Raw genomic sequence first — 26,531 nt, 5'->3', positions numbered from 1 at the left:
TAGAAGAATACTCAAAATAGTATTTTTAAAGAAAGATTTATTTTCTTTAAATATGTTTGGAATTAGGTTTGAGAAATTGAGTCTGTGTTTAGTATACATATTTGTTTATCTCATCCTAGACTATATATAATCGTAATTAAGTATGTGGTTACATGATTTTTGAAAAATGAGTGTATTGAAAAATATACACTATTTTGTTAATCCGAAAACAAGAAACCAAATTAACTTGCTAATTTTAAATCGATGCCATCAAAATAATTTAGAAATGCTTCGCATCCGCCCAAGAAAAAATGTCAAATCGAAAATACATTACCCATATCATTTAGGAAGTGTTTAGGCCAAGGTAAAGGAGTTATAATGTCTGGTTAATTATGAATTCTTAAGGCCCACGGTGTAAGAAAATTGATAAAGAATGATCAGATATATAACAGTAATTATTAGAAAATTAACAAAAGGTAGAATCCTTTGGAATTATAGCAAAATACATGAATGTCACGTGAGTCCAATTTTCTGAAATCCTAAAATGTTTGTAGTGTAATTAATTCGACATCTTTACTTAATTAATTGCTTAACTATATATCCCAACTAACTTTCAATGTCAACTAAAATCATCATTCAAGCGAATAATTTGCCATAAATTTCACGATTTGATAGTCGTTTTGAATAATTTTCGAATCTTGTACATCAACTAATTTTCAAATATTGTTTTCAAATTTAAAATATCATATTAATTAATTATCCTAATTGAGATTTATTATTTTTATTATACTTTTTATTAACTTTAATCAAGATTCACGAATTTTAAATTATTTTAAATATTATATTTATTATCCTTTTGTTTTAAACATAAAATATTAGAATACACCTTTCTTCATCCTTTGTACATGGTTGTTCAATTATTAAGAGTTTTGTTCAATGGTAAGTGGGATGAAAAAAACCACTATCATGACTTCTGATTTATTGATGTTTTTGTTGCTTTGAACACATTTTTTTCAATTTTCATCTTTTTTTACTGATTTTATTCTTTGTTCTCAATCGACGACAAGTCTACTTTGGAGGCTTGGCTTAATCGATCAAATCGGTGCATAGATTAAATGCTCGACTTAATCAACCATCAACCAAGAGATCAAGTCGCAAAGTCTCTTCTTTCCAAAGAGCTTCCTATTGAGTCATTGTGAAGAGGTAGGTCAAGCAATACGGGCGTGTTGGTATTAACTAGTTTGCCTCGAGGTCTTAAACCCACCTTGACAGATTTGATCAAGGAATGATGTACCGTCGTTGAATATTATTTGTTTCTCTTCTGTTCATGAGATCTCCACGATTGACATCAACACCACATCGATCATTTTTAATTGGAATTTCACAACATCGGTCATTTTTAATTGTAATTTTCATACTCCAACGTAAATCGATTTCTTTCTTCATGAATGCAATTATTTCGATAAAGTTTTTATTGGTCCAACCCTCATTTTTTAAACTGATATTTTGGGTAAATTTTTAGTAAATTCAAAAGCAATTTAGATGGTTTGGTTAATTAATTTTCAATTGTAGTATATTTGTTTTTTAGTTTAGTGTATTTGTTGGGCATAATTTGGAGACTAATTACAATGTATTTGACGATATCGAGCTGTGCTCAGAGCATGGCGAACCGATAGTCTATAGATGTATGTTTTAACTATTGTGTAATTACAAGTATTTCTTAATAAGTCAATTGCAATCTCATTTATACGGGTAAGGTGGTTTAGACTTTTATAAATTCTTTTATTTTTTATTTTTAATTAGTTGTGTCATTTTTACAAATGAAATGTTGATTTACTATTTTTATAAATGAAAAGTTAAATTTAGCATTCTTGTTAGCCCAATTGATAAAGTATAAACTTGATGTTTTTTAATAGTGGGACTCAATCTTAGCCCAAACAAAGAGTGGAGTTCCTAAACTATGCTTCTAACTTATTGACCAAACACATCCTTAGTATACAATAAAAAGCCGTATAAAACCCCCCATGATTTTTAACCCACTAGCACGAGTTGAGTTAACCATCATGGATTAGCTTAGTGGTAAAAATGAGACATAGTGTCGATAAATGACTAAGAGGTCAAGGATTCAATCTATGGTGGTCACGTATCTAACAATTAATTTCCTACGAGTTTCCTTAACACCCAAACGTTGTAGGGTCAAAACCACCCCTATACAACCAACTACCTCCGGCAAAGACTACATTCGACAATTAATTGCGATGACGGTCTGAAAATCCCTTTGTTTGGAACCTATTCAACTTTAATCCGACTTCCTTCGATTTTCATTCTCAAAATGTGTACTCCTTCTCATTCTCCGCCTTCCCATCGTATATAGATTGTTCTTTTCTTCACTTTTAGTTTCTTTTGTTTCAATCTACATGTGCGATGTTAACATGAATTTAAGATTCGGTCTAGTTATTTTGGTAAGTGATCGCCTATATAACCCATATATCTCCATTGTTCTTTTAATCGCTTTGTTTTTCCAATAATGATAGGGACTAGCGAAGGGTTTTAAAGACTCTCAGAGTGAGTTTTTGTGTTATTTTTTTCTGTATATAATGTACAAAGATATCATAGGTATATATACTAGTTGATTGTGAGTGATTACATGTTCATGTATGAATATTGATATATTTATATATAACATGTTAAATATAAGTTTGTAAATAGAACTTCTTGTGTATATATTTGTATATATGAGTGTCCATGTATGTGTTGTTATAAAGACTAAAATAGAGGAATACTCAACAAATTGGACATGTTCTTACATTGTCATATGCACCTTGCACCTTTTTTATTTATTAATTTTTTATCTCTTATTTTTTAAAAAACTTGGTCCATTCGATTTTCAAATTGCGCGAGTCTAGAGGATTGTTGAATATTTTCAAATGAAAGTAAATAATATATTTTTTAAATTCAAGAAGGAAATTGATGTTTTTGCTGGATTTTTTTTTTTTTTTTTTTTTTTCTGTTAGAGAATTTCGAATGTAAGTTGCTGTGAGATTTTTTGTTTTTGTTTTGAGCAGTTGCAGAAATATCAAAATTGTTTTTTAAAATTAGGTTCATAGTTCATGTTTATGGATTTTACAAATACAGCAAAAATTTTAAGCCCGGTCCAATTTTGCTAATGGATTGAAAAAGAAAAAGTCGAAAATACCTAATGTTTTGTTAATCAGTTTGCGCTCACTTCTTCATCATCATGTAACTTTAGGGTTTGATTTCTTCATCTTCACTTCTTTAATGTCGATTCCTTTTCTCTTGCCACATGATTTCTTCGAAAATATTCACTCGATTTCTTCCTCAAAACAAACAATGACCTTGGTGAAAGTTTGAAATTTCGAGAAAATTTTGAGAAATTTCGAGAATATTCTAAGAAAATTTGGATTTTTTTTAAGAATTAATTATGTTAGCTCAATTCAAGTTTTTTCCAGTTTATGTACAGTTGTATAGTTTCAGTGTCATTTTTTATCAATGATGAAGCTTTGGTAATGTGCTACTACCTCTAATTTTTAACTTTTCTAAGTTTTTAACTTTATTTTCAATGAATCTTTATTTATAACCTTATTCAATCTTTTTCTATTAAATTTTCACATAATTTTACTTCAATATTGAATTGATGTGGATTTTGTTTTTATTTTCTTTTAGTTCAATTGAGGGTAAAAGGATTAGAACCACAAACATGGTGGTTACTAATACACTTTATACCAACTGAGTTATGTTCGATTTGACGAGTTCTTTTACCATCAAGAACTTTCATTTCATATCATTTCACCTCAAAATATTTCTAAATTTTATTCTATTGTGCAATTATTTTTTATTTCTTTTTTAAAATTTTCGCTTTTAGATCAACATTTATACAGACATTTACAATACACATCTAAATATTATCTTACTTTATAAAATTAATGATTAAAAATGGTCAATAGTTTAATTAAACCATAATCAAAGATTCATTAACTAATTATAGCAATTTTCATCCGTTTCATAAAATTTTCCAAAATTTTTACTGACATCAATATTTCTACCACATTTTCTTAAATCGTGACTTGATAATTCTATCGATATTTTAAACTTGACAACAATATAATTACAATAGTTATTTTAATTCAATTTAATTTAATTTTGAATAAAACAAAAAAACAAAATCATGACATTGGACGTGGGCGATGGGGTGAAAAAGCGCGTGGGTTTTATACAAGGCTGGGTGATGATTATAGAAGAAGGATAGAGTAATGGAAAGGCATTGTCTTTTGGTTCCCACAACTCCACTTCCATATGTCTACCACAAGCCTATATAAATATGTGGAATGTCCATCCTAATGCCACCTCAACATTGTTTTTTTTTAAACGTCTTTAGGTTTTTACAACCTTGTTTGGATATGGGGTAAAATCGAGATAAGAATAGTAAACTCTATCCAAACTCGAATTATATAAAAAAAAAAGAGTTCAAGAAGACCAGAAAAATAATAATAAAAGAATCCATGAAAGGAAGCAATTAGACCATTCAACCCAACTACCCACCTCGACTTTGGGCTTCGAGATCAGGGTTACCTTATGACTTCGAGCCCTCGGCCAGGATTGATTTATAATGTGGTTTGAGATTGACCATGCCCATGCAGGTTTTCTCTTTATAGGCCCTGAGTTATTCCTTTAATTGGTCTGATCCTACATTCCTAAATCCAATCCATTAAGAGATTAGGAAACTCTAAGCTTACCCCTTATAAATATTTCATTATATCTTGACATAAAGTAAGTTTATCTTCTTTTTCAAGAAGATTGCTCCTCTTATTGCTATAAATTAGTACTCATCCCAAGACACCTCATTCGTAATCACCTCTTATTCAATTACAAATTTACTATTGAACCACGTAAAAGTTGAGTGAGGATTTTTCTTATTCAAATTTTGACATCGACAATACCTAATATTGTATTAAATCGGATTTTGACATCGACAATACCTAATATTGTATTAATTTAATACAAGCCCTTCATTGATATTTTCATCTTCCTTTGTCTTACTTTTAATATATTTTTCTCTTCTTCTTCTTTTTTATGGACAATGTATTAGGCGGGAGAATCGAATATCTGACTTTGGAGTTAATAGTACAAGCACTATGCTAATTGAGCTATGCTCATTTTGGTATGTTTTTCTCTTTAATGATTGGTCTCTTTTACTTCATTATGAGCTAAACTCTTCCTTAGAATTCAAATATGTAAGTACCTAGGGGAGGAAAATAAGTCTTATGCAAAAAATAACTTTGACCTTTCAATAGCATAGTAACCTTTTATTGATTTTTTCTTTTTAAGTTGCTTTTATTGAGTTTAGTTTCATTATAGTTTTAGATTGATCACTAGATTGATATACAAAAGTTGAGTCTAATACTGAAAAGGTTGGGTAAAACTTGATTTTCATCAAAGCAATCTAAAAAAAAAAATCTTAGACATAAAAAATTGTTTTTGACCCTAGACAATAGACATAGGGCAAAAACTTTAAGACTTTAGATTGTAATTTTCTTCGTCTAAGTTCCTATTAACCATAGATGTATAGGTTTAATTAAGAGTATTAGTATTTTTAGCATATAATGACATAAGCAAAATGACAAATGGACCCAAAGGTGAAAGCATGTTTTAAAAAATGTCTATAATAAGTTTATTTATTTTTAACACTATATAGATTGTGGGATCAAACTTATTATCATAAATACTTGATGATAGTTAGTTTGGCATGATAAATTTATTTTTTTCACGAATTTCCATTATTTTTTTATTTTAAAAATTTTATAGTTTTATTTCATCATTTACGATATTCTAATAATATATTTCTAGGAAATTTGTATGGATGATCCATTTTTTGGATCCAAAATGTCAAATGATCCATTTTTTGGATCCAAAATGTCAAATGACCCATTTTTAAAAAATAATGTCAATTGACCCTGTGCTGACATCATCGTCATACCGAATTATGTAAATTGTCCTTACTTCTTCGTCTTCTTACCTTTTTACTGAAAACCCACCAAAACTAAAAACTCTTCATTCAAATTTTCCAAGGCTTATGGCTTCGTATCGTTCATAAATTAAAAAAACTATTTTAGGCTTGCAAACGATTTTACTGCCGCCGACAAATCAAATCTGATCGGTAAATCTTTCAATATGTGCCTGAAAATGTCTTCCACTGATCGGTAATGGGGCTTTGTGGGTCGTTATGGGTTTAGAAATACACTGATATGGTTTTTTTTGTTTGTTTTTTTTTGGTTTTCGATGTCTTCTGTGGTTGAAGACGAGTAGAAAGAGTTTGTGAGCGAGATAAGTGAGAGTGAAATCGGTAGAGCGACATCGGAAAGAGCGAATGTGAGTGAGATAAGTGAACCTATGATTTTTTTGTTTGTTTTTCTGGTTTTCAATGTGTTATGTGGTTGAAGGCGAGTAAAAAGAGAGAATGTGAGTGAGATAAGTGAGAGCGACACCGAAGAGAGCGACACCAGAGAGAGCGATACTAGACAGAGCGATACTGGACAGAGCGACACTGGACAGAGCGATACCGAAGAGAGCGATACTGGAGAGAGCGAGTCTAGAGAGAGCGAATCCAACGAGATTTAAACAGAATGTTGTTTTACATTTTTTTTTCTGAAGGAGTTTACTGATTGAATTTTTATTTCATGCAGGAGTGATTTAAGATGGCTACACGTTTTAGAATACCCAAAGCCAACCGATTTCCCGGTCAAGTAACCAGCTTGGCCCACATTGCTTATGCAAACAAGATTGTGAAATAGCAGCTTACGACAAGGCAGTTGGACATGTTTAAGAGAGAATTTTTTGGGCGATTTGTAGACGTTGAAATGGTGTTTAACAGCCCAATTATCCATCACATGTTGCTTAGAGAAGTGAAGAGGACAAAATCAGACTCAATGTCATTCTCTGTTTGTGGGAAGGTTGTCACTTTTTCGAAGGATGATTTTTTGTTGATGACTAGTTTGTGGCAATCCCCAGCACGAGTTGATTAGAACCAGCAGTCCTTGTATGAACTTGCTATCAAGTATTTTGGTAATCGAGTGACGAAGGACACTTTACACCTCCATCAACTTGAAGAAAAATACAAGGACTTAGAGTTTGAAAATGATGATGATGCTGTGAAGATCAGCCTAGTTTACTATACTGAGGTCACATTGATGGGAAAAAACAAACAGAAAAATGCAGTGGACCTCAAACGTTTCAAAGACGTTCAAAACTTGGAGTACTACAACAGTCTTGATTGGGGTACCATTATTTGGGAGATGAAATTGGATGTCCTAAAGACTGTGTTGAATGATAAGAGCAGTCTATACAAGACGAGGGTCAAATGAAATAAAAACTACGTTGTGAAGTACTCCTTACGTGGATTTCCACAAGCGTTCCAAGTAAATTTGCTTAACATAATAATTGTGTTGTTTGATCTAACATTACTATTTTTCTTAATATATTTTAAATTTTATTTAGGTATGGACATACGAGATCCTAGCTTCATCGATAGTTGGGAACATTGCGGAGTGAAGGAGCAAGGTGGCTTTGCTCCGCATATTACGATGGTCATGCTCCCATTCAGTGTCCTTCAAAGTACTCGAGAGAGAGATATTCGAGTCTAACAATGACAATGTACGTTTATCTATGCATAATATATTTATCTGGTTGTTAAATTGACACTAATCAGTTTATTGGGTTGTTAATGCAGATAAAGGTTAAAGAAGGCACAGTCATGTCAAAAACTGAAAGGGAGTTTCGGGATACCCCAATGGACAGATGACCTATATTTGAGCTAGGTGCGGATGATGATAGTTCTGAAAGTGGAAATAGGTCAACTAGTGATAGGGGTAGTCCTGAAAGTGAAAGTGATGGTGATGATCATCGTGGAGATGACAATGATGAAGTTGTCAGGGTGGAGGGAGGGGATGAACCTGAGCATTCTAAGTACGAGGATGCTGAATATGGAAGGGTGGAAGGATGGACATACACACCTAATGATGATATGTTCCATGATATGATGGGGGACGTACGCAAGGAGGACGAGTTGAACCAACTTGATGTCTATCTTGCGGACTCTGGTAAAGAGCGACCTATGGATGAGGAGTGTCCTGAATGTGCTGCCCGCCATAGGAAGGGAGCCAATCCCAACGAGTCTATTTATTCGTACTTGCAGACCATTGACAGCTCATTATCGAGGTTGGATGGCCGTATATTGGGTTTAGATAGTCGTGTATCCAGTATGGAGGAAAACATGACTGACATGAAAGGGCAATTGTCGGCCATCTTGTCATTGTTGCAGTCTATGTGCAAGGTTTGTATTTACTATCATTTTATGTCTTTATGTATTTAGTTTTTACGTGTTCATGAACTTATCATTTTACTTTACTAATTGAAGGGTTCCACAGTGAATGAGGAAACGACCAGGTCACCCATCCCATTTCAGGATCTCGATACCAATAATGTAATTGCCTCTGACACTCTCATCCTCCCTCTATAACCCTATACCACAACTTCACCTACTCCCACCCCCTGTACAGCTCGATACTGCCACGACATCACCAATTGACATCGAACCTATAAAGGTCGACGTCCCACAAACAGAGCCCGACATATCTGCCTTACTCACCATACCACATACAGAGGCTGACATGTCTGGCATCCCAGAGGCCGACACTTCTGGGATTGTTACGACCACAGAAGAAGTTCCACTAGTGAGTAATTTATTGATCAGTAATGTTTGTTTATATTTTTATATTTCTTGATGAGTAACGTTTTATTATCTGTTGATGTAGGAATCTCGAAGAATTAGTCGTAAGAGAAAACCTATTGATAAATATACACCCCCAGCCCAAGTAAAGAAGAAAAGTGTGGTTAAACATCCTCTCCCATATGTAGCTACGCCAATATCTAGATCGATCATCACATATAACATAGCACATGATGTTTCACACAATATCCTTACAGAAATGATGGGCTGGATCTCGGACGACAATACAGACAACAAGGTTTGAAAGAACTTCTTTAAACCACTCGCCAAGCAATTCTTCAAGGAATTGATTACCCCGAATTTTTTGGTTGAGTGCGATGTAAGTTTCCTAGTTTTTATGCCTTTACATGTTGGCTATCTTGTACTTTTACTGACATATTAATTCGTGCAGACCATAAATACTTTATTTTATTTTATGAAAAATAAATTTTATACCCAGTCCGACATGTGTATGCACAAGTTCACCATCTTGCTAATTGGTGTAACGGTAAATTTTGATATTTTGTTTCTTAACTTCTCATTTTGTTAAGTTTCCTAGTCTTTACTTTTTTACTTAACTTCTCATTTTATTTGATAGAGTCACGTTAATGGCTCGTAGTCGGGTATTTAAACGAATAAAGAATAAGTCACTTCTGGAGGCTACCTTAGCATGGGAAGATGAAGACACGTATAAGGACTACGTCACCGGTAAATTTGATGTCAAATGGGCAGATGTTGATTTCGTTTATACGACGATGAATATCAATGACCACTGGATGGTCCTTGCAATGGACATTAATAGAGGCCACATATTCGTGTTCGATTCACTTTCGTCATACACATCAATGACAAAGCTGGTGAATTGGCTAGAGCCATTGACGGTCACAGTATCATCCCTACTTCACTACTGTGATGTGGATCGTTCAAAGTCAGACCTATCCACAGTCCGTTGGAAAATCTCGTGACCTATGAACGTCGACATACAACACGGGTCGCTTGATTGTGGCATTTTCGCAATCAAATTACTAGAACACCTGGTGATTGGTGCTGATCCATCCGTAATCACTCAGGAGAAGATGAGTGAATATATGATGCAGTTAGCGTGTCAACTATGGGCAAACACTCCATATTTTTTATGTGTATAGAACATGTATTTTTTATGTATGTAAAAATATTTATTTTTTATGTATGTAAAAACATTCATTTATTTTTTATGTATATAAAAACATTCATTGTATAATTGAACATATATTTTTTATGAAAGTTCAAAGTTCAAAGTTCAATATCAGAATTTTATCAGAACATGCATTTTTTATGTATAATGGAGCTACTACTCTTTTCATTGTATAATTGAACATGTATTTTTTTTATGTAAGTTCAAAGTTCAAAGTTCAATATCAGCATTTTATCAGAACATGCATAATTGAGCTACTGCTCTTTTTATTGTATCAATGGTATGTAGAACATTATATGGTTCAAAGTTCAAAGATCAAAGATCGAGAGAGCGAGATGTTGAGAGAGAGAGCAAGATTGAGAGAGCGAGATTGTGAGAGAGAGCGAGATTGAGAGAGTATGAAGTTATTGTTTTTTATTACAAGTATGAAGATTGAAAGAGTATGAAGTTATCCATTTTTGTTACAAGTATGAAGATTGAGAGAGTATGAAGTTATTGTTTTTTGTTACAAGTATGAAGACTGAGAAAGTATGAAGATGGAGAGAGTATGAAGATTGAGAGAGTACGAAGATTGCTATTATATAAATACTTCAGCTTGTTATTGTTTTTTGTTTACAAGATGAAAATATGAAGTATGAAGTGTTACAAGTATGAAGTATGAAAAAGTATGAAGTATGTTACAAGTTTGAAAAAGTATGAAGTATGTTACAAGTTTGAAAAAGTATGAAGTATGTTACAAGTATGACGTATGCAAAAATGATTAATGGTATTTATAACAAATGAAATGTTACAAGTTAGTTACAAACTAAACTGGATGAGGGGTGTTTGTGTCTCGGTCTCTGGCATTTTCAGCACGTCGCACGGTTGTAAACGGTTCAGTACAATTTTGGCGGTTATGCCCATAATTCCCACACCGACCACATTTCATTTGTCTGCGAAATTCTCCTCTGGATGGTATTCTTCTCACTCTCTGTCGTCCGGCTTGTGGCACAAACTTCGGAGGAAGGATAATCTTTTCTACGTATCCAAAAGGTCTTTTCCATTTAGATATGTGGACAAATGGATTTATAGGCTCCGTATACGCAGTCATTAGAAAGTCCACTGTATAAAATCAAATGCAAAGACTGTGGATGAGTATATTTCTTTCCTTGGCAGCAACAATTGAATGCGAATATGGGATACCAAGTGATTCAAATTCCTTACACGTGCATTCCTTCGTGTGAAGATTGACAACATTGTCTAATCGATTATATCGCACGTGTACCCGATAAAAATCAATAGGCTCCACCCGATATCGTCTACCCTTATCGGCTTCACTTGCCAATCGGGTTTCACAGTAGTCAAAGTACAATGTCGTTCGAGATGCCCAGTAATTCCTTCGTTCGTAGAACCACGATTGGAGCATTCCTCTAACATGTTCAATCAAGCATACTATAGGCATTAGTCGATACTCTTTAGTTAAGGAATTGAAACACTCTACATTGTTGGATGTCATGTTATCATATCTTCGTTCTATTTGGTAAACCCGTGCCCACCTTTGAAAACTGATGTCTTCCAAATATTTCGTGACAGTACCGTCTCTACGGAGTTCATCTCATTTTGTCTGAAACTCTGTCAAGCGAAATTCCCTTACTGCATCTCTAAATATCCCAACAACCATGCTATCCTTAAAGTTTGTAACCAGATTCTGGTCTATATGCCATGTGCACAATCCATGAAATGCTGTGGGAAAAAATGCACGAATAGCATTGCCGATAGATACCATCCGATCAAACACAAACACCAGATTATTGGGTTCTCCGATACTAGATTTCAAGTTTGACATAAATCATTTCCATGATCGATCGGTTTCATTATTGCATATGCTAGTGGGTATAATTGATTGTTCCTGTCCATAGAAACTGCAACCAACATGGTGCCTTTGTATTTTCCTTTCAAGTGCGACCCATCAACAATAATACAAGGTCGACAGCTTGCAAAACCTCTAATACAAGGCCCTAATGCCATAAACATATATTTGAAATGCACCTCATCTTCAAGTTCGATCTCAAAGACTGTACCCGAATTCTCTATTTTTAGCGCTTCTCCATAAGCATGTAGTATGGAGTATGAATATCCTGAAGTACCTTTAGTGAGATCATACGCGGCTTCCCTTGCACGCCACGCTTTATCATAACTTATGTTCATGCCATAATCTCTCCTCATATCCTCAACGATATGACAAGGTTTATAAATACATCTTATTCCCGTGAACTTATCTTTGATGAGCTGACCAACAACCGTAGCAGTTACTTGTCTATGGTCGTGATTCAAAATTTCAATGGAACATGTGTGTGAACTGCAATACTTTGTGATCTTGAATATATCAGACCCTTCCATTTTGACTGCACGAAGACTCCACTTACATGTCTCCCCAATGCATTTGATAGTGAACAAAGATTTGGTTGATTTCTTGACCTTAAATTCAAAATTTCTGTTGATGGACAAAATAGATAATCTCATTTTCAAGTCCTTTTTGCTAAAAAATAGTTTACCAACTTCAATGTCCTCTGTCCCGGATGAAGAGGTGCCAGGCATAATCAACTATGTCTTATGACTTGAAGACACAGATGGTGGAACCACTGAAACTATTGTAGAACGGCGCACATCTCTATGATCAGATCCATTTCATTCAATCCTGCTGGTTGCTCATTCACATCCACTGAAGGACCACAATCCATATAATCGAATGTTGATGGTACAATGTTGGTAGACAATAGAATATCATCCTCTTCTCGATGAAACTGATATGATTCCTCGTATTGTCTGTCCACAGCCGTATCATCATAACTCACATTTCCAAACCTCATTCCAACCCTTTCATCCTGCTTAGACTTCAACGTCATAGCTATCTAAAGTCTACTAAGCTCTTATCGCAAAACAAGGAAGTGAACATCATTATCAGCCATTATGCATTGTGGAGGGGCTTCAAATTCAAGATTATATTTAACTTTCAGGATAAGATCAAACTCTGAAGAACTGACTTTTGTAACCCTATAAATGCGAGATTTAAGTTCTTCATAATTCAATGTATGAGGCACAACGATTCCTTTCAACTGTCCCTCAATATACGAAGTTTCATCTCATCCCAATCACCTCCAAATCGAATAAATAGACACTTTTCTGTCATCCTACAAAGCAAGAGAACATTTGTCATTAAGTTGTACAAGCAATTGAAGTGTACTCTCGTTCTCTCTCTTAATCTCGCTCTCTCTTAATCTCACTCTCTCTCTTACTCTCTCTTTCTTACTCTCTCCCAATACAAAATTTCGCAATGTTACATTTTCAGAAATAACACAAAAAATAATTAAACATACTCAAAATAATTCACCTTTCTAAAAAAGTTGTTCCTTTATGAGAAAGCCTCGTCTTAGAAATTCTCGTTAAAAAAATCTCCATTCAACAAAACACTGTCGAAAACCAGAGAAGTAATCACATTTGAAATGAAGTTTAGAGTTTAAAGAAATCACCATTGTATTGTGTTTAGGTATTATTGATTTGATTTGAGACTTCTGTCGTGAAAATTGTCAAATCATTCGTACACTAACGAGTAATCAGATCAAACCAGGGTTCAAACGATAGCATTTAATCAGATGAGAGCGAGATTTACCTTGTGAGGCCGGTGTAAGGGCAATTTACGTAATTTGGTATGATGATGATGTCAGGAGAGGATCAATTGACATTATTTTTTAAAAATAGGTCATTTGACATTTTGGACCAAAAAATTGGGTTATCCATACAAATTTCCCTCCAACCATCCTATAATTCTATTATTCTAATAAGTTAAAATAATATTAATAAAAAATATCCAAAGATTTTAATCAAAGGTTGAAGATACAAACCAACGAGGCCATGTTTTTAAAAACATGAAAAGAAGTTGCTATTCGATTGAATTTATATATATATATAGCAGAATATATATATATATAAAAAGACAGGGCCCACAGAGAAATAATGCAGGGCACGTGGGACCCACATTCATTCCATTAAGATAACGAGATACCATGAATCTTAATAGAGATGCGACGTACTAGATAATATCTCTACCTCTCTCTTCCTTGTCGTCCTTTCTCCTTTAAGCAACTTCGAAAAACTTTTGAGATTTCAGTTTGACAAAAGTTTCAAAACTATTTTTCTTCAACTTCGATAACTTCACTTCCCACGCGCCGCCGCCTCCTCCTCCCACGCGCCTCTACTCCCTTTACTCTTTTTTGTCCTCTTACTTTCCAACTCCCTTTCTTCGCTGTCCACTTTGGCTCCACTGTTCCTCTTTTTTTGGATTAGTGGAGAGGAATTCCAACTTCCCCCCTTCTACTTCAACTCCTCTTTCTCTTTCTATGATTCTTCAGAGCTAAAGCTTAAGATCTGAGTTGGGTTTTTGCTTTTTGGTCGGAGTTTTGAAGGAGGGGGGGCTGTCGGAGGCCTTTATGATTCCGAGGCCTCTGATGAGAAGAAGAGCAAAATGGGGGGAGTCACTTCTTCAATCGCTGCTAAATTCGCCTTCTTCCCACCCACTCCGCCCTCTTACACTGTAATCACCGACGAATCCCGCGATGGCCGTCTCTACATTCCCGAGATTCCCAGACGCGACGATGTTGATGTTCTTCGTCTTCGGACTCGTCGAGGGAATGATATTGTGGCTGTTCATGTTAAACACCCTAAACCTTCCGGTACTCTGCTCTATTCTCATGGGAATGCTGCTGATTTGGGCCAGATGTTCGAGCTTTTTGTCGAATTGAGCGTTCGGCTTCGTGTTAATCTTATGGGGTAATTTTTCTTGTTCTTTTTTCTTTTTATGGTTGTTTGTTGATACCGGCAGCACCTAGGTCATTTCCCCCTTGGTTAATTCTGTTTGTTCTAATGGGGGTACTGCTTAATTGAGTAAGTTTTCGTTACTATGTGTGAGGGATTTCTCTCTCCTTCTTAATTTGGAAGCGGTGTAGTTCATTTATGATGGAAAAATTATAACGAAATGGTTCTCTAACACAGGCCGCAAGCATTGATGGGTGTTTCGATCCGACATTTAACTTCAGTTTAAATTATTAGGAATTAATGTTCAGGAAGAACATTTGTTATGTGAACTGTTCGCGTTTTCATGTGTTCCAATTCGATTATTTTGTGTGGAAAGCTGTCAACTCATTCCCTTTAGAGAACTCGGTGGGTGAGGACTTATATCCAAGCTTCTAATTTTAAATAATATCCTCTTGGAAATGAAGCGAAGTAATTGATTGTCTAAGATTTGTTTTTCTCCATGGAAGTGTGGGAAAGGGATGGGAGAGACGCAGTAACAGGGAGGAGATGGAAGCATAGAAGTGTGAATTTTGCTCAAACTGTGCTTTAGAAGCAAAGTCATGAGAAAGGAATATTTATGCATACTCTTTATGTATTTAAACTTAAAATCTAATTTAATTTTTTAACTCAAGGAACCACTCTTCCAATCACTCGATGATAGTACTAAGCAAGGTACTTGAACTCGGTTTTCAGAGTAGGATCCCTATCTTCTCAATTTCTCATTGGTAGGTTTTGAAGGAAACTGGGCACTAAGCTAGTGTGAGTATTTGTTTATTTGTGCTAGGTGATATGCAGTGTAAGGATGTTGGAGTACAACTCATTTCTATCTGCTTGATTTGATTGGTAGTTTGATCATTATACAGCGGGATAAGTGAATGATGGAAGAATTTGGATACTGTAAGGTGGTGATCTGCAATTGAGATTTGCTATAGATATTTTGGGGCTTTGGGAATTATATTGATATTGATCCCTACTCGGACTTTCATAAGGTTCTTTGGCATTCATTGTTTAATGGTTAAGAAATAATCCTTTGGCAGTATGTTAATTCATCATACTTTAGAACATTTGATTAGGGAGAATCAAAAGGGTTTATGGGTGTAGATGGGTCGTGGGAGGAGGTATGTAACTTGGCATGCATAGTGCTTTCTCTTTGGACTTTTCTGTGAGTTTTGTTTTCTAGAAAAGATTAATGATTGTCATCTGTTTCTCTCTACATTTGGAGCCTCTTTTTGTGATTCATATTTGAGGTTTCTTTTGCATGTGTGACCATCTACTTTTGAAGTATCATTCATTTTCATGAAAGTTGGTTTGTTATTTTGGGGAAAAAAAAAACGATACGATTAGGCAGTTACTTTACCTTGGAGAACTTTTCTGCTAATTACACATGAAAGCAATGATTAAAATCCCTTTACCATTTGTAACTGCTGAATCTGGTGCAATCATTGTACCCAAATTTCTTGAAGTATTATTTAAACTGTATCTACTTGCCGAATTGGTTTATGCTCCTTTACTTTCTATCTTATGCAGGTATGATTATTCTGGTTATGGACAATCAACTGGAAAGGTAGGATGCCTTTTCCTTTCTCTTTCTACTTTGTAAATTTGTATGGGTATTGCTCGTAAAAATTTTCGTTTCTTTTGGATGACTCTTCCAGAGAAAATGTATCTAGAAATGAAATAATGCCATGATGTAGTTGTGTTTTGAAATTTATGCTTGGGCATTTTTCAAGTTTTAGTGCATGCTTAAGTTAGGGTATATTCGTTTATGTGAATTGAGGACATACTAGCCACTTCTCATAATCTGAAATGCTCAATCTATGCGTGATCACTTTTCAAGTTTTGGTGCACGCTTAAGTTAGGGTATATGCATTTGTGTGAATTGAGGACATACTAGCCTACTTCTCATAATCTGACATGCTCAATTGGACCACATTTTTTGTTTCTCTTTCGAAGTCCAAATATTTTATTATTATTCATATTTTTTGTCCTTTTCATTATTTAGGGTAAATTACCCTTTTGGTCCACACGGTTTCATTAATATGTTTGTTAGGTTCATGAGTTTTCAAACATTTAACCCTTAAATTATGAGAAATAGGTTTAAAAGCCCCCTTAGTGACATCTGTTTTTGAGTTCAACAATTGCAAATTTGCAAGGGTGGGCGATTTACCCTTGTTTGTGTTTAATCCCCTATAGATGTCCTGCTCATGTATTGAATACATTTTGATTGATAATAAAGTTTTTGTTGTTTGATTCTTGGAGAATTTACGACCTTATTTGAACAGGATCTGTCAACCTGTGTCCTTGAGTTCTAAAGATTATTGGAGAATTCGCTCCCTAATAATTTTTAGGCTACATCAATTTGGTATGCGAACAACCACTTGGGCTAACGTTGACTGACGCCAGTGGAAGCTAGGAAACTTTTGGCATTGTTAATTGTATGAGGGAGCTTCATGAGATATGCTTGTTGCCGAACAACCACACCTAATTACTACAAGGGAACCCTTTAAGGTAGAAAAAATTCAAAGAATTGTCCAAGAAGTGGAATTTTTCAATAGGGATAGAAACTACTATTCTGGTTATGAAAAATGACCTAGAATGGCGGAAACCTATGAAAAAACACTCAATTTCTACATCAACCCTAAAGCATGGGAGCAAATGAAGCAACAAGTGGCCAAGGTCCAGTGTATCTTGGGAAAGTTGACTCAGAATTTGGACCACGTTTCAAAAAAATGGCAAGAATTCTGTAAAGAAAGACTTAAGTATGATGCAAAAGCAATTCAAGAAAATTGAGAAATGAATTTGGGTAGAAAATCCACACTAAATTTTATTCATGAAAAAAGAAAACCGATGTAAGGATGAAGATTTGATCTTGAAGAAACCACACAAAGTCGAAGATGAAATTCAAGTGGATGAAATTGAACCCAAATTGAGGATTGAAGATAGGAGCTGGTGGTATCAACATAAAATAAAAAACGTGAGCATGGGATTTAAAATAGCAAATAAGGACCTAAGTAAAGTATCGTGCGCGAAGGAGAAGGAGAAGATGCCTTAGTGGAGGAAGAAGGCAGTAGCCTTGCACGACTCGGTTCGAAGAACACCCTAGCGATGTCGTGTGGGAAGATGGTGAAGTCAATGAGACTCTTGCCAAATCTAAGCTTGCATGCTTCAATCTGTTAGAGAAATCGAGGGTGAAAGTTGAGGACGAAGTATTGCATAAAAGAGATGACGTAGGACTGTTGGAGAAACGCATGGAGAAGATGACAGAGGAAATTTTGCATGCAAAGGATTTTTTTCTGGTTTGAGCCCAAAACCAGTTTGACCCCACCCACGTGATTTTCACTTTAGCCATTGTGAACAATGCCCTTCAAACGAAATTCTGGTTTTTTCAACCCTAGCCCTATCAAGTCAGTTTTAATTCCAAGCCCATTTATTATTGAATGGTATGACCCAATGCATACCCAAACCGCTCAATCCATCATCCCAAGCCAGATTAAATTTTCCCAACTTTTTTTTTTGTGAGTTTTCTTCACCACTTTATTCTTTTGTTGGTGGTTTTTGGTTTGTTAGATTGGATAAGTTTGTTCGTGCAATGCAAAGCCTGTTTGTACTTAGGTTCTCTTACTTTGATAAGAAAACTTTTGCACAAGATGTAGGTGGTTGGTTTGGTCGTGAATGTGTTTATATCATTTTCTTTTTGAAACTCGAGGACAATTTTTATTTTTATTTTTTCCTTCCAAAAGGATATAGAATGATGGAGGTTGGATTAGGGTAATTTTGTTAAATCCCTAGGTTAATCCTATTTACTTTCATTAGTTTTTAATCCTTCATAGATAGAGGCCTCTCTCTTGTATTGAATACATTTTGATTGTTAATAAAGATATTGTTGCTTTATTCTTGGAGGATTCACTCCTTAGTCATTCTTAGGCTACATTAGTGGGGAATCAAACCATTGACCTTTAAAATGGTAATTTACTAATTTCTCCTTGTCCACGGAGTTATCTCAGATTGATCCTTAACTAATAGATCTATTAAACTCTTAATGGAAGATTGACCAAGATTTATCATTAGTTGATGCGACAAACTAATGTGTAAAGAAAATTATCTCTCTCCTTTCTTTCCCCCCTTTCTCCCTTTTCACCTCCCTTAATGGTTGACACTCTTCACCTCTCTTTAGATTTCCATTACATGTGCCTCTCCCTCCCCATATCGTCAACAACCCTCCCTTTCGATGCTTCTCCCCTTCGGCAATTTCTTTTCCACCCCTTCCCTTTGATTTTGTTTCACTCCTTGTTATGACTCAAGCTTTGCCATGACACTGCCATGTAATCTCTTTTCTCCCTTTAATGGCAAGTGACTATTTATTCCCTAGTTCCTAGACTTTGGAGGTAACTCTATATGTCCTTTAATTTTCTTTTCTTGTTTTTTTCCCAGATTGTGAAGATTTGATTTTTGCATGTGATTCTTGTTATTGGCTGTGGGTTATAGTGATGATGTAGATTATGATGGAGAAAGAAGACTCTTGGAGAAATGAAAATCAGCGTCGTTTAGAAATGTTGATTATGATGGGGAAATGAAAATCTAAAGGGAGAGTGGCGGTGCAAGAGGAGGGTAAGTGGGGGAGATGAGGAGGCGATGATAACGATGATGAATATTGGAGGGGAAAAAAGACGATCAACAAACTCATAGCAGTCGTGATGGCTGCCCAACAGTGGTGACCATATTTGTTGGGGAAAAGATTTCCCCTTGGAATGGATCAAAGGGCCCATAAATTCTTGTTTGCACAAAGGGTGATCCAACCTCAATACCAACAATGGATTTATAACTTATTGGTGTATGATTTTGAGGTTTGATATAAACCGGCCTAATAATAAGGTGGCTGATGCTTTGTCTTGTCTTCCATCCATCACACACTTGGCCAACCTTTCTATTCCTACCATTATTGACATTCAAGTGATTTTAGCTGAGGTTTTGAGTGATCGGAAACTTAGTGAGGTGATCCAACAGTTGCAGTCTAATGAGGACAATGTGCCAAAATTTGCGTTGCATTAGGGCAAATTATTGTATAAAGGGCGATTTCTCTTGTGCGCTCCTCGACCTTAATTCCTTCGATCCTTCAGGCTTATCATGCCTTAGTATTTGGAGGACATTTTGGGTTCTTACACACTTATAAACACTTGACTAGTGACTTTTACTGGGGAGGAATGAAGCAAGACACTAAGAAACGTGGAAGAGTGTCTTATCTGTCAACGCAATAAAACTTTGGTAGCTTCCCTCCCGGGCCGGTTACTCCCACTCGAGATATCAGACAAGATTTGGAATGATGTATCCATGGACTTCATTGAAGGTTTGCCTAAGTTCGGAGAGTGTGGCGCTATTTTGGTGGTAGTGGATCGTTTGAGTAAGTACTCCCATTTTGTTCCCCTCAAAACACCCCCTCACGGCAAAAATCGTGGTTGATGCTTTTATCCAGGAAGTTGTGCTTCTCCACGGCTTTTCAAAATCCATAGTAGCCGATAGAGACAAGGTAATTCTCAGTCGTTTTTGGTGAGAATTATTTCGTGTAGATGGAACGTAATTACATTAGAGTTCGTCCTACCATCCACAGTTTGACGGCCAACAAATGTGTTGAGGCTTTTTTACGTTGCTTTTGTAGTGAGCATTGAAAACAGTGGCTAATGTGGTTACATTGGGCAAAGTACTGAGATAACTCTACTTATCACATATCTATTGGCATTACATCATTTCAAGGTGTATACGGTCCACCACCATCCCCTTGCTTTCCTATGGGGACACTATCAAACTCCCAATGCCACTCTTACGACTAGCTGGAGATAGAGTGAAGAAGTTTGCTGATTGCAAGTGTCGAGAGTTGAACTTTGTTGTGGGCGACTAGATTTTCTTGGAGCTCTAGCCATGTAGACAAATTTCCTTAGCCAAGCGCCCAAATGAGAAACTCTCTCCATATTACTTTGGCTCTTACTAGGTGGAAGAGAAGATTGGGCTTGTGGCCTTTGCACGGTTGAAGCAACTATACACCTAGTTTTCCATGTCTTGCAACTCAAATGTTGCTTGGGTGCTCATCATGAGGTTCAATCTGATGCTCCATTTTTATCCGATTCATTTGAATGGGTCGTCGAGTCGTCAGAAGTATTTGCTTATCGAAAGAGCACACTTCCGGATGCTACCGAAGTGTTGATTAGTTGGAAAGGCTTATTGAAACATGCAACTATTTGGGATGTGCTGAAGGATTTCAAGCGTCAGTTCCCTACCTACAACCTTGAGGACAAGGTTAATTTGAACCACTAGGGTAATGTAGGCCACCGATTTTGTATCAATACTAGAGGAAGGGTAAGAAGGTAAATGTAGGGAGACAAATTCATTACGTGAGGGGAAGGGCTGAGGGAATGAGAGTTGTTGTGGGGGCCAGTCGTTTGTTATGTTGCCAGGTAAGAGAGAGTGAGGATATAAGTTCATTGTTGCTTTATTTCTTATTTTTTGGTTTTAGAGAATTCTCACAGAGAGAGAAGAGAGAGTCGGGATATTGTGAAGCCTTAGGGATTTTGATTGAGCTTGTGATTGAACCAAGTGAGGATATAAGTTTCGTTGTTGCTTTATTTCTTCTCTTTTAGTTTTAGAGAATTCCCACAGAGAGAAGAGAGAGTCGGGATATTGTGAAGCCTTAGGGATTTTGATTGAGCTTGTGATTGAACCACATTAGACATTACTACGGGTCTTGTTCGGCCATGGGTTAATAACCAATGTAGAATTGCAAAATTTAATCTGAACCCACAAGATTAGACCCAATGGACTGTACAACTTTTGAAAAATCTGCTGAAAATCTGAACTAAATAAAATTTCCAATAAAACTTGTCTATAGTACCAGAAAACAAAGAACCACAAAACTAGAGAAGATTCTGGCCATGCACGTGCTCTCACGCACTGGCTGGAACTTGTGGCAGCACATGAGGTCCACGCGCAGATGATCTTCTTGCCAAATTTGGGATTCCAGGAAAATGGGCCATCTATTGGGGATGGCGGTGACGAAAAATAACACTGAAAACAGACCTCGACGGCGGCACTTCCAAAAGTGGGCCAAACACAAAACTCAAGTTAATGACCAATCTCTAAAAAAAGTTCTCCAAAGCTCGAACCCTAAGGTCCACAAATCTCTAATCCCTCACAAAGCCCTAATTGCTTTTCCTAGTGCTCTCATATGATAATGTTAGAATTAATATGAGAGAATTCATCAAGAATTAATATGAAAGAATTCATCAACATTAGAGTTTGATATATATAGGCATACATGAAAATCCTAAACTGAGAATAGTAAATTACAATGAAAGACAAAAGACTAATAAAGTCCTATTACATATACACTATAACAGTAATTACCACAAATTTCCAATTAAAAAACACAGGCAATGTTTCCAAATGTCTCAAAAACCCTAACAACATTGATTTTTGCAAATGTCCAATTTCATGAACCCTACCAATGCTGATTTCATCAAATGTCCAATTTAAAAAACTCTAATGAGGCCCCAACCATTGACAAGAGGGAGAGACAGTAGCACCAGGGAACCTTAGTGGACAAGGAGGAGAAGTTGGGAAGAAGAAAGGAGAGAGTTGATGCCTCCTCACATTGTCCAATCATCAAAAAGTTTTATATAAATTTTATATAAGTTTCCCAAAGCAGCAAGTCCAGTCATCAATGCAATTTAAAGAGACTCCCCATGGATTAGTGAAATAAGACACGATACCGGGAAAGTGTCTTGTTCACTTTCTAGATTTTATAGCATCCATCAACAGGGATGGGGTTGAACTTAATTCTAAGAATCAAAGAAACAGTTTAAACAGGCTCATTACTAATAAATGACTGCAACAGAAATTTTAGTTTGTCTAAATAAAAGTTTGCTGAAGTTTTGGACTTGTAAGCATATCAGTTTTAGTTGTTCATGGTAGATATTTTCATATTGTTATTTGAATAAGAATGATCACAATATCGTCAATGTTGAAATTTATTTAGCCATGTGAGTTATATATGCTCCCGTTCTTACCAGTGCAAACCCAGATGACTAGTTTCTTACGTTATTTGCCAAATAATATATTGCTCTTATATGATAATATTTTGTTCATTAAATGCTAGTAGGAAATTATTTGTAGCTTGCATCTTAATGATGCTTCATGTTAGTTGCTTGTATTCTATTTTTTTTTTCAATGAAAGATGTTTCTTAAAAAGAAAAAAAAGATTTATCTGAAAATATTATAAATTTTATCTTGAACCTTTCCTTCTCCTTTGAAAAGGCTTCAAATTACTTTCTGAACTAGCAATATTCAGCTGTTGGTTGATTGTGGAATAGTTAAAGAGGTCCAGTACAGGGTTTGAATATTGTGGATTAATATAAACCTTAAATTTTTTTAAGCATTATACCTGTGGAATGACTTTGCTTTAGCTCTGACTACCTACTGGGATTGTCATTGTCATTTTGATGAGTGCTGAGTTTTGCTCCTCAATAAGCCTTAGTAACATTTTATACTATTTTCTTTTGGAACAGCCAACTGAATATAACACATATGCAGACATTGATGCCGCATATAAATGCCTCAAGGAACAGTATGGGGTAGATGATGAACAACTAATATTATATGGTCAATCTGTTGGTAGTGGCCCTACGCTTGATCTTGCTTCACGATTATCGAACTTGAGAGGTGTAGTTTTACATAGTCCAATCTTATCTGGACTGAGGGTATTGTACCCTGTCAAACGAACTTATTGGTTTGATATCTACAAGGTACATTTTGCTACTTTGTCATCACTTGTTTAATTCAGAAGTTAGTGTCTCATTGTTCTGTTTCGTTGTTCAGAACATCGACAAAATTGGTTTGGTGAACTGTCCAGTTTTAATCATACATGTAAGTCTCTCTTTTTAAATATCTCCTCTTTCTTACACAGTCATACCTATAGAGATCAGTATGATCAGAAAGATTAAATCTACGCACACTTTAGCATGAAGGCAATTCTCTCTTACACCAGGGCACAGGTTTAATAAACACTAAAGCTTTCAAATCAGTATCTGTAGTCATAAGCAATCATGTAAATTAAAGTTACGAAGTATACAAGAATATGAGACATGGTACATGGATGCAATCATATGAGCACCGGAAAGACACATATATGAAAGCATAAAAAGTTGAAAGTCAAATAAAAGCCAATATGTCCATTTATATGTTAAAAGAAACAAGTTTGAAGTATCTACCTCTTGAAATATAATATTTGTTCAATATTACTATTTATTTCTATTTGTTATGTGTAACAAGTGTTTGATATGTGTAAACAAGTATTAGATTCAGATTCAATATGTTCAATGTGTTAACTAATGTATAATAAGTGTGGGAGTGTCTGAATTGTGACTGTTAGCACACTATACCAATTAAAGTGTCCACGCTTCATATGTTCCATGAGCAAACTTTTATCAGAGGATGCAAGCAAACGATTAAAGATTGTTAAGAGGGTCATGGGGATAAGGGGGTGGCAATAGGGGTGCGCATAGCTTTCATATACAGCGCTTAATTTTGATTGTGCAATGATATCATTTCTTGTCAAACAATTTTGTTAACTATCCAATCATTTCATCCCGTCAGATTCATTGCATGGTCACTGAGTTAATGGTTTCAAATAAGAGGTGGAAAAAATGGACTACTGGCCTTATGTGTTTGTCTCGCAGGGGACAGCTGATGAAGTTGTTGATTGGTCCCATGGAAAGCAGCTTTGGGAGCTTTGCAAGCAAAAGTACGAACCTCTTTGGCTAAGTGGAGGTGGGCACTGCAATCTTGAGCTCTACCCCGAGTTCATTAAACATTTAAAGAAATTTGTACAGTCACTTGGAAAATCAAAAGCATCAACTAATGGTTCTGAGAAAGCTAAAGTAGAAATTGACAATCAGAACAAACCATCTGAAACTGGGCCTTCAGATACGTTCGAATTGGCTGCCAATCTTCCTGAAGTTTCCCGAAACAGTTTAGATAGTCGACTTGAGAAGTCAAGAAAAGCAAACAAACCTGAGAAATCTCGTATGAGCACTGATCGTGTCGATAGGTTTAGGAAAAGAAAGGGCTTAGTGTGGTAATCGATTATATCAATTCATCTCAAATAAGCTATGCACTAAACTCAACCGTGATCCCCTCTTTAATGACGCATCCATTCTACCAGCAACGTACCAATTGTGTGTGATTCCTTTTTTTTTCCCCCACTTTTCATATTTATGTATGTTCACAGATGAACTTTTCATTTACATCCCTTTTGTACAAACAGCAACAAGATAAGAGCAAAACCTTTGCAGTTTTTGCAGATCAATTATTGTCTTAGATGAATTTCCTTCTGCATTTTTCTCATTGTAGGTTTTAACAGGCTGAAACGTTGGTGTACCATGATGGGCAATTCAATTCCCTGTATCTAACTTTAAGCATTTCATTTGGTGGTTGGATGTTAGGGAGGTGGGGCTACTACCTTTTTCAATGTCAGGCTTGCATGCACCACTCGTTATTTTGTTGAAACCAAAGTGAGTGAATACTTTTTATTATCGAAAGGTGGGAGATCACTTCTGTTTTGAATAATGTGTATTGCCTTGAAAAGATTAAAAAAAAAAAAAAAAAGAAAAGAAAAAGAAAAAAGGAAGCAAGGTAGTCAATCTCTGTTGTATTACTTGCACTCTACTTGCTTTTGGTAGTAGTTGATTTTTCCCTCTTGCAATGGTAAGCTTGCAATGGGTAAACTTATGTAAAATGATAATTTTTCTAAGCTTTTCTCAGTTGCAGAAAGTTGTAGTTAATCATAGTTTTAGAGGCCCTCATTTCATTGTTTAATATAATAGGTTTTCTTGAGGGAGAAAATGCCTTGATTTGTGATTTCTTTTATACTATGTACTTTGAGAAAAAAAGAGAGAATGAAACACTTCCATTCCTTTGTACTATACACTTCAAAAGCAGTAAAAGATTACGGCTGCTTTTCCCATTTTTCAGTTTTTTAAGAGTGGAATTTGGGAGTGTTTTGAGTTGGAGAATGATATGACCAGCTTTTCAACTAATGTTTCCACAAGTTTGACTAACCGAATTGTCTGGAAAGGAGTGAATTTATTCTGTAACATACCAGAAGACAACAGGCTTGGTGGATTCTTGAACTCTATGTGATTGAAGGTTTTATTCGATGGTGTGAGTGAGTGACTTCACAAATTGCCCTGGAAAGGAAAGGAATGACAGAATGACAATTTGTTCTGTAACATATTGGTAGTGGTAGACCTGACCTCATCAATAACCGGCCACATTTGTTCTTGGATGAACGTTGGTCGTCCATACCAATGGAATTGAAAAGTATGACAATTTTTCTAAGACAACAATGGCTATATTTCTCTCATCACCTTGTCCATTAGATTAGCAAATCCTAAGTTTCTGCTTATATGAAGCAATGCATACAAGCTTTATGTGTTTTCATCATAGAAATGGATAGCCATTTTACATAAATATTTTCTAGTTTTAGGATGTGTTTGGATTGACTTTCTAAGTGTTTATAAATACAAAAAAAAAGGTGTTTATAAATACTTAGAAAGTCAATCAAAACGGGCCTCTTTAGTCACTAAAACAACCTCTATTTATTTGATGAAAAGAAAATTTCTGCACAGGTATGCTAAAATAATACACAAAAGCACGCTAAAAGTCAATTCATGTGGTTTGGTAAGTCTCATGGGGAGAAATAGCTGCGGAGTTTCAGCATAA

At 35.5% G+C, this 26,531-nt stretch overlaps 2 protein-coding genes across 2 annotated transcripts; one reads left to right on the top strand and one right to left on the bottom strand.

The window, feature by feature from the left end:
• Positions 1-10,669: 10,669 nt before the first annotated feature.
• LOC150038740 (uncharacterized) lies at positions 10,670-13,232 on the bottom strand. Its single transcript, XM_090314304.1, has 3 exons — positions 11,918-13,232; positions 11,056-11,528; positions 10,670-11,007 (listed from the first exon to the last, which is right to left on the bottom strand). The coding sequence occupies exons 1-3, from the start codon at positions 12,510-12,512 to the stop codon at positions 10,741-10,743; spliced, it is 1,335 nt and encodes a 444-aa protein (XP_090170430.1). The 5' UTR covers positions 12,513-13,232; the 3' UTR covers positions 10,670-10,740.
• Positions 13,233-13,995: 763 nt separating this feature from the next.
• On the top strand, positions 13,996-25,116 carry LOC120082836 (alpha/beta-Hydrolases superfamily protein). The gene is made up of 5 exons (XM_039038168.2): positions 13,996-14,741; positions 16,293-16,329; positions 23,318-23,554; positions 23,628-23,675; positions 24,488-25,116. The coding sequence occupies exons 1-5, from the start codon at positions 14,437-14,439 to the stop codon at positions 24,887-24,889; spliced, it is 1,029 nt and encodes a 342-aa protein (XP_038894096.1). The 5' UTR covers positions 13,996-14,436; the 3' UTR covers positions 24,890-25,116.
• Positions 25,117-26,531: the final 1,415 nt, after the last annotated feature.

The sequence above is a fragment of the Benincasa hispida genome, chromosome 1 (genome assembly GCF_027475165.1).
Source record: "Benincasa hispida cultivar pf3 chromosome 1, pf3_genome.v1.1, whole genome shotgun sequence".
Lineage (NCBI taxonomy): Eukaryota > Viridiplantae > Streptophyta > Magnoliopsida > Cucurbitales > Cucurbitaceae > Benincasa > Benincasa hispida.
This window is presented reverse-complemented; position numbering and strand designations above follow the sequence as displayed.